Source organism: Prunus persica, chromosome G1 (genome assembly GCF_000346465.2).
Source record: "Prunus persica cultivar Lovell chromosome G1, Prunus_persica_NCBIv2, whole genome shotgun sequence".
Taxonomy (NCBI): Eukaryota; Viridiplantae; Streptophyta; class Magnoliopsida; order Rosales; family Rosaceae; genus Prunus; species Prunus persica.
In genome coordinates this window covers 11,422,782-11,432,206 of record NC_034009.1, presented here as the reverse complement: position 1 = coordinate 11,432,206, position 9,425 = coordinate 11,422,782, and the positions used below count along the sequence as shown (strand labels likewise).

Below are 9,425 nucleotides of genomic sequence, written 5' to 3'. Positions count from 1 at the left end.
TCTTCCTTTATCACAAAGCTACCCTTGAACAAGTTGCCCCACTTTTTTGTAAAAAGTGTGGAACAAAATCTTCCACACTTGTCTTCCACACTTGTTACAGAAAAGTGGGGCAACTTGTTCAAGTTTCAAGGGTAGCTTTGTTGACAGAGGAAGATTTTGAAACCATCATCTTGTACAAAGCATTGGTAATGAAAACCATTTCAATTTAAGACAGAAGAAATTACAACACAAATCAAACGAGAAGATTTTTGTTTGTTTCCTAATCATACCATCGATTGATTTTTATACATGTAGATCATTTTAAATGCAATGATGAAGTTGGTGCATCATAAGTTTTGAGTGATGCTAAACAAACCTTAAAATTAACTAAGTACGCACTATAATTTAAGTACACCCTAATATTTAAATCAAAATATAAAATTAACTAAGTACACCCTATTTAAATACCAAAAAATACTACTGGTACACCCTAATACACTATCACACAACACCAAACCCATTCATTACTTTTTCGTTCTGAATTTTGATTTTTTTGTTGAATTATGGATATAAATTTTGAATCTGTGTGTCGATGTTGGCATGAAATTTCTGCTTTAGTTTACCATTTTCCATTCCAAATTATTCTGTTGAGTATGATCAATTTTTTGTAGTTGATGCTAAGAAGCATATACTGGAAACTTAAATATGGCTTCCAATAAGTAAGTGCCTTCCCGTAAGGGATTTGTATTTATGGGCTGCTATGTAATTTGGGAAGATTTTTCCTTTGGGTGTCTAAAGACTATAATTTACAAGCATGTGTTCATATCTTGGCATGAAATATTATGCAAACTATCATTACCTACAAATTAGGTGATTTCTGTAACAAATTTGCATAATTAGTGCTTTGGTCCGCATATAGGATGCAAGTTTCCCTGAAGATTGGCTTTTCACAAGCTCACAACGTCAAGGAAGGCTTTTGGCATTCTACTTTAGCTAATTAACGTAGTGTATCTGTTGGAGTCCAGTCTACAATCGTTTATTAATATACAATTAACAGATGTGATAAATTCATATAAATATAAAGATTCTAGTTTCTATTTGATTTTTTTATTTATCAAAAAGTTTTATTATCATGGACAGTCAAATAAGATTGTACCTAAGTAGTAGTATTTTGTTTTATTTTTATGGTCCCCTAATCCAAAATTAACATAATTAATTAATCAAAGACCCACAAGACGTTTGAACTGTGGGAGTTGAGGGAATCTCTCCAAAGCCATACGTGCTTTGCTTTGCAAGCCTTTCAACATCTCATAAACATGCTAAAATTGCTAAATTTAAACGCTGTTATTTGTTTGTTTCAGGGAGAGAATAGACTGGGTTAAGAAGCAAATGATGTGTCCATAACAAAGAAAGCCGATTTTTGGGCATGAATATTCGTTGAATTGTCCAAAAATGCGGGAATATTTAAGGCGCAATACAGGAAAATCATGGGAGCCACTATTTTCATGTGCCTCTCTCTCTCTCTCTCTCTCTCTCTCTCTCTTGGCTTCTCTCTGTCTGACATTTCCCTTGGCTTCTGAAGCCTCTCTTTGGTTGGTTTGGCACCCTTGAGAGTTCATGGAAGATGCCCCAGAATCTGAACCTGAAACTTCTTCATGGTAATCACCTCGGTGCCTGCTTTTCAGCTCATCGCTTCTGGTTTCGCGGCTTTCATCTCTAAGCAGTAAGCAGTAATCTTTCAAATTCTCAACATGTCATGTTAAATTTCCATTGCCTATGAAATATATAATAATTCATGCATAAAGCCTGCAGCCAGCGAGAGGACTAAATTAATTTTAACAATGCCTGTGTGTGCTAGGCTGCATTTTACTTCTTGTTACACTGCATTCTAAGGAGGTCCTGTAAAAGATTATTAATTTTTTATCTGCCACTATTGTTTTGTTGTTTTACAATGTCGCTTTCGATTTTTTGTTTTCGGGTTTTGGTTTTGTTTCTCATGAGATGATGTTTCAATGGTTCTTCTGCAATCTGTTCACAAATCATTTGTTTGATTCTCTATATCTTGTGATATTTATGCATGTGCCATACAATTTGGCCCTTTCTTCCTATTTCCCCACTTGGATGGTCGGTAGTGGTACTGCTCACCATCCCGGTTTTGTCTGAATTTGCTCTTAGGAGGCTTTTTAATCTGTTGGGTTTTGTCATATTTTCTGTTGTTTGCTGACACAAAGCTTGTATGGGCAGCAATGGTTCCCGCGACACTGCCAAAGAAAATGAAGAAGCGGAGGCTACGGCTACAACGCCTTCTCCTTTTGGATCAAGAAGATCAAGAGCTGGATTCTCCGACTCTTTTTCAAGTCAAGGTAACAACTTTATGCTCTTTTTCTTCTCTAGGCAGCAGGCAATGCTAGTATGCATGAATATAGAGCTTGGTGTGGTACTAATTATGTTGGGATTTTTGTCATAATAGACTTGAGGTCATTACAATTGGATGAGGATATCAGAATACATGAGCCCTCTCCACAAGGAGTTCTTGAGGATGACTGCCCGAGAAGCTTAGAATCCGAAACGTCTTCTCCTAAGGCCAGCACTTCAGACTCAGATGCAAGAAGCAGCACTACTACAGACTCAGATCCAAGGGTAAACCAAAACTGGCGTGGTTTCTTTCGTATATTGAAAAAGGGACCACAACATCCCTTCCCAACCTTCCCTCCTAAAAGTGCCCCAAAACCGAAACTCACCAGAAGGAAAAGCAAGAGAATAAGAGAGGACTTCATTCCACAGCTCAACTCTCCTGCCCTGAGGTCTTCTTTCGATGCTGACTTTTGCCGCTTCAAATCTTCCTGGAAGAATTACTCACTGTTAGACCTCCAAGTCGCAACCAACAACTTCAGCCAGGGTCTGTACTCTCATTTCTTCAGAGAACTTACATTACTTTGGAGTGTAGAGATTCAGTAAATTCATTTTTTCTTAGCTGATTTGATGGTAACTCAATAGAATCATATTCTCTTTTGTAAGGTTGTCATTGTCATGTGAGGCTGATAACATTTTCTGTTTGTCCTTTTTGAAGAGAACTTGATTGGGGAAGGAGGTTATGCTGAAGTTTACAAGGGGACATTGGAAGATGGGCAGATTGTTGCGATTAAACGCCTGACGAGGGGTAGTCAAGAAGAAATGACTGCAGACTTCTTATCTGAGCTTGGGGTTATAGTTCATGTTGACCACCCCAACATCGCAAAATTGATTGGTTATGGGGTTGAAGGAGGGATGCATCTTGTTCTTCATTTGTCTCCCCATGGGAGCCTAGCATCCATACTTTATGGTTTGTTTATCAATCTGTGAATCTTTTGATTTCCAAAATTCTCTCCATTTCACAATTACAATTAACTTATTGCTTTTGCTTGTTTGTCCCATATTTCTAGGACCTAGAGAGAATCTCGATTGGGGCATCAGATATAAAGTTGCTTTAGGGACTGCTAAGGGCCTTCTGTATCTTCATGAGGGGTGCCAGAGGAGAATTATCCACAAAGATATTAAGGCTTCCAATATATTGCTGGCAGAGGATTTTGAGCCTCAGGTACCCTTTTTCATCAGTTTACAGATTAGTGAAAAAAGCTGCATTGTGAATGGGTAAAACACCAGAGCAAAATTTATATAATTACTTTATTAATTTTCAATAACTCTCGGTCACTCCAATTGAATCCAGATATCAGATTTTGGGCTTGCAAAGTGGCTACCAGATCATTGGACTCACCATATCGTATCGAAATTTGAAGGCACATTTGGGTCTGTAAATCCAGAAATTTAGATTTTTTTTTTCTCTTTCACCCAAGTAATTTTCTTTTTGTTAGCTCTTTTTTGACATCATTTCATTCCCCAATCATGGCAGCTACCTTCCTCCTGAGTTTTTCATGCATGGCATAGTAGATGAAAAAACTGATGTCTATGCTTATGGGGTGTTACTATTAGAGCTCATCACCGGCAGGCAAGCTTTGGATAGCTCACATAAAAGCCTTGTTATGTGGGTATGTTTACTTCTGTGGCCCCAGCTTTCTTGTTTCATTTGAAGGTAGCAAGTAGCATATTGAAATATTGTTGACAGTTTAATTTCAATCTGTTTGAAAAAAAAAAAACTTTTCAGGCCAAACCTTTACTCTCTACGAATAATATCAAAGAGCTAGCTGATCCATGCCTTGGTGATGCCTATGATTTGCAACAGATGAAGCGTCTCGCCTTGACCGCTTCGATATGCGTACATCAGTCTTCAATGAATCGACCACAAATGAACCAGGCATGTATTTTTCCTAACTAGTTTATGATTTTACAGTGTTTTAAGTGATGATGACTTAACCGTCAGAGACAACAGTATGCATCTTCTGATATGGCTTTAAATCTACCGCAGATTTTCCAGATTTTAGAAGGTGATGAAAGCATTTTGGAGTATGTTACAAAACGTCAAAAGTCTAAGCTTCAAAGGACATACTCGGAGGAGCTCTTCGATGCAGATGAGTACAACTCAACCAAGTATTTAAGTGATAGGGATAAACAACTGGAGTTTGTCTTGGGCCCCTCTAATGAGTTCTAAATTTTCGGTGAGGGGCAGTTGATACTGTTTCTTACGGGTGGATTCATATTGAGCTGAAATCCAGCCACGGACACAAAATGCAGAAACCAGACAGTTTTCGGAAGCAGGAAAAAGATCAGCATGCGAGAGAAGGTAGAGAAGAAAGAGGGAGAACATTGTTGAGAGATGTTGTATATGCTTTGTTAATTTCTTAGAATTTGTACCATGAATGTGACATATGCTGTCAAGCTTAGGGTATGCGTTTAGAGAGTGAGCCATGTACAGCTGCTGGAAGCTTGAGGTTGAAGATGAATATGCTTTCTGCTGCAATTTCTCATTTTCATTTACCACAAGTCAAGTAGAGGTTATTTTTCTCATGAAGGATGAACTTCTTTGGCTTTGATGTGACAATTAGTTGGAAAATGATTAAAAATTTGCTTTCTTCTTTGTGGTGCCAAGTTTGGGAAACAATTCATAAAGCATGAGTTGGCTACTCTACTTAACAAAAATAGAGTAATTATTGCTATTACCTTATTAGCAAACCATGTTATATGGCAGGTAATGTTTACTTGTTATTTTAGCTATTATTTTCAGTTATTAATAGACTTCTAACCTATCAGAAGATGAGATTAGAAACTAACATTACTCACAAAAGCAAATAATCTACACTCCTACTACTTGGCTACAATTTCTTATGAATCTGATCGCTATATCTGGTCTCACATTAATGAACTGTCAACAATACTCTTATAGTCTGTTTGGAATTACTTATTTAAAAAGTATTTCTGCTCATATGAACTTAGCATTTTTTATCAGAAAAATGCCCAAAGTTCTATTAAAAATCCAACTTCTTTTTCATGAAGCACTTCAAACTGATTTTTCGGAAAGCACTGTTATCAAAATTTCTCTAGTAAATGCTATCATAAACGTTTTTATTTGCCCGAAAGTGCTCCACACTTATATTGCGGTTGTATCACTAACTTCAACTACCATGACAAAAAAGGAAAAAAAAAACCTTTTAATTACTGTCTTAAAAAACAAAACAACAAAGTACAAGACGTATGTTATATTAACAGTGAAGTTAAGAAAAATACCGTACAAATTCACATGGCGCCACAGGCAGAGTTATATGCAGCAGTGAGATTAGGATTAGGAGGATCATTCCATTACCAACAAAATTCAATTGACTGACTCTTTCTCTCTCTCCGAGATATTGGGAATCTGACTGAGTACTGATGACTAGGGTTTGGCTTCAGCTGTTCTTCTTCTTCTTCCTGCTCTCAATCTCCTCCAGCTCCTACGCTGCTTCACCACACACCTTCACAGTCAATCCTTCTAAAGTCAGACAGATCTCATGGAACCCTAGGTTCTCTTTCTCTCTGTGGAAAAAATAAAAGTTGACTTCCTTTTTTCTTTTTTGTGATTGCGTTGATGCGATTGAATGATGAATTGCAGAGCTTTCGTGTACGAAGGTTTGCTCACGGACGCAGAGTGCGATCACTTGATCTCCATCGTGAGTTTGCATTTACACATTTCAAATTTTCAATCTGTTGAATTCGTCAATTGTGCTTTCTTGACGTTTTGTCGTCGTGTTGTTGTTTTGCGATTAGGCGAAATCGGAGCTGAAGAGATCTGCCGTGGCCGATAACTTGTCCGGTCAGAGCAAGCTCAGCGAGGTGCGGACCAGCTCCGGCATGTTCATCCCCAAGGCCAAGGTTGTTTCTTTGCTCTTCCCTTCTCCATTTTGTCACCATTTTTATTCGCCATTATATGTGTTCTTCTTTTAACTAGATACTAGTTTTAGTTAGGCTCTGCATTCAATTTTCTGTTTTAGCCCAAAAATACATTAAATGCATACACATGTGGATGTTCAATTGTTCGTGGATCATCACGGATCATGAATCCGATTGCAAGTCACCGCAATTAACAGGGTTAAGGTGACACGCACACATATGTATGAATGTATGTAATGCGTCTTACAAATTAAATTGTTTTTGTAGGATCCTATTGTTGCTGGTATTGAGGACAAGATTGCAACATGGACATTTCTTCCAAAAGGTAAACCCTTTAGAGAAGAATACTATTTGAGTTATCCTTTTGTATCACCTTGAACAATTCAGTTAATCTCACTGTCATCCTTTTTCATATCTCTCTCAATTGAAAAATCCAGGATTTCTCTTTTATGTCTTTTTATTGAGGTCCTCATGCCTTGCTTTGATTTATCCTGAAGTTTTAGTTTCAATTGGAATTCTGTTATTCACCATGTATAAGTCTCCCCAACTAGGCATCCATGACTGAATGGTTGAAGTGTCCAACTCACAATTGCTTCACATTCATATACTCCTTTTTCCGTGTCAGTGCCTAATATACGTTGGGAAATATATCTAGATTTTAGAGTAAGATGTGTTTCTATTCCTTCTTTACATATGTTCTCTTGAATGAGATTGAAATCAAAATTGAATATAAGCAGTGAAGATAGTTGGGAAACCATGAGTAGGACTTTTGATATAGATGGCAACATGGCTATTACTACCTAATGAAGTGAAACATGGGACAAATATATGCTAACTTGAACGCTTGGGAGCCATGTTGGTTGTCTATTCTGACATCATGAACTGAGCATCGGCAATATTGGATTGACAAAGAATGATATGATGAAAAGTTACAAATGATTTCTTCATTTTGCTGGAATAAGCTTACAGGTGTTATGAGTTTCTTGATTTTCAGAAAATGGAGAAGACATACAAGTATTGAGATATGAGCCTGGGCAGAAATATGAACCACACTATGATTACTTTGCCGACAAAGTCAATATTGCCAGGGGGGGACATCGCATAGCAACTGTACTGATGTATCTTACTGATGTGACCAGAGGTGGTGAAACAGTGTTCCCTGAAGCAGAGGTTAGTTAAAGTATTCACCTCTTGCATTTTATTAAGTAAGTCTTAGAATCCAATCTTAGTTCACATACAGAAAAGAATGCAATATACTGTTCTGTAAGATTTTTGTCTTAGACTCCCCCTGGCCGCAGTTGGATTGGTAAATTAGCATGGCTGACATGCTCGTTAATATGCATTGATTAGCTCTAGAGACTAGATCACATTTGGGTTAGCATAAACCTTGTTATTGCATATAGTTATTTCAACAATCATCTGAAATAGAAATCATGGAAAAGCTAGGACTCCAATCCACAGGAAAAAAAAAAGATAAAAAAAAAGATAAAGAAATGACTGGTTGTATTAACCGGTTGGAGGGTGTTGGTTAGTAGAGTATAAAAAAACTTTTACCAGCTTGCTAATCTGCTTTATTTAATCTTGTTATAATTATTTCTGTAAACGAATCTGGCTGCAGGTACCTTCACGCCGTAAGGCTTCAGAAGTAGATCACAGTCTCTCTGAGTGTGCAAAGAAAGGAATTGCAGGTCAGTTCTAGATAACTTTTTTCAGTATTCATTGATATAGGTATAAATTGTTGTAGCAAAGTTGATGCATTCTGTTGTTTTCTATCTTCCTCGGAATTACATAGTGAAACCACGAAGAGGAGATGCCCTTCTTTTCTTCAGTCTCACCCCACACGCTGTTCCAGACGAAAATAGTCTCCATGCTGGGTGCCCAGTGATTGAAGGAGAGAAATGGTCAGCAACAAAGTGGATTCATGTCGACTCATTTGACAAGAACTTGGATGCCAGCGGGAACTGTGCAGATCTGAATGAAAGTTGTGAGAGATGGGCTGCCCTTGGAGAATGCACCAAGAACTCAGAGTATATGGTTGGATCGCCTGATCTCCCTGGCTACTGTAGGAGGAGTTGTAAGGTATGTTAGAATTCACTTCCTGAGTTCCACGTGGTCCATGCGTTGGAGGCTTCCTGTTCTGTTGTGGTTATTCATTAATTTTTTGGTGGATTGTAATCCTATTTTTCATTACAAGCATTTTACAGACGTATATAGCTGAATAGAACTTTGGCATTTTGGGTTGTAAGTCTTTGCTCTAATTGTACTTTTTTTAAAACTACCCATGCTTTTCGAAGAGAAATGCGGCAATAGAAACCCACCAAAAGAAATGTGTTGTGTCGATGTATTTACTTGAGACCCAAAATAATGACTTCAAGACCATTCTTTTAACATATAGATAGACTGATCTGGCAATTGCGTGGAGCATTATGATTTATTATGCTTATGATGTTACCCTGTTCGACCTTTCACTTCCCCAGTAAGAGGGAGGTTGAAATATTATCCATGTCACTCTCTACATCCATGAACTTTGAGAGTAGAGAGGTGTTGCGCACGCTCACTTATGCGCATTCTTGCACGTGTCAGGAGATAAAAGGAAGTAAGTTCACAATTATTTCATGTTTTATGGTGAGATGAAAGAATGGTAGCTTTTTCACTCATAGTGCATGTATATTAGATTTTTAGGGGGAAGGGAAGGGAAAAGGGGTTAGGTGGATATGCATCCATTCCATTTTAGTGAAGGTCGATCTTTATTTAGCAAGTGCAAGTGGGTGCCATCAAGGAAGAAAATATGGGCCGAAATCCCGATATATCCCTATTTTTGGGGGTCGATGTGATGCAGGGAGTAAGCCTATTTCTTCCACCTTATCAGCGATATATCTCCGATAACCCCCAATATCCTTGATATTTACTAATATTTCCCAATATTTTCCGATATCAGACAAATATCCCAGAAATTTATCTTCAGTTTTGAAAGTAATCATAGATCCCATCTACTGAATCAATGTCAAAAACCAAGCTCTAAGACTTAGTAGCTTCTCCTTTCTTCTCTTCTCAGTCATTTTGGCTATCTTTGGCTCTTTCTCTCCTCTCTCTGGTTGCTGGGTTTCTTGTGTGTTCAATTTTATTTTTCACCTAATATTCTCTCTCTC

At 37.7% G+C, this 9,425-nt stretch overlaps 2 protein-coding genes across 2 annotated transcripts; both read left to right on the top strand.

Moving 5' to 3' along the window:
* LOC18789649 (receptor-like cytosolic serine/threonine-protein kinase RBK2) lies at positions 1,505-5,001 on the top strand. Its single transcript, XM_007226280.2, has 9 exons — positions 1,505-1,702; positions 2,224-2,342; positions 2,450-2,878; positions 3,050-3,301; positions 3,402-3,556; positions 3,686-3,765; positions 3,869-4,004; positions 4,121-4,270; positions 4,382-5,001. Exons 1-9 carry the CDS (start codon positions 1,635-1,637, stop codon positions 4,562-4,564), a joined length of 1,572 nt encoding a protein of 523 aa, XP_007226342.2. The 5' UTR covers positions 1,505-1,634; the 3' UTR covers positions 4,565-5,001.
* LOC18790084 (probable prolyl 4-hydroxylase 4) lies at positions 5,559-8,666 on the top strand. The gene is made up of 7 exons (XM_007223142.2): positions 5,559-5,909; positions 5,999-6,056; positions 6,154-6,258; positions 6,544-6,601; positions 7,271-7,446; positions 7,895-7,964; positions 8,069-8,666. The coding sequence occupies exons 1-7, from the start codon at positions 5,779-5,781 to the stop codon at positions 8,362-8,364; spliced, it is 894 nt and encodes a 297-aa protein (XP_007223204.1). The 5' UTR covers positions 5,559-5,778; the 3' UTR covers positions 8,365-8,666.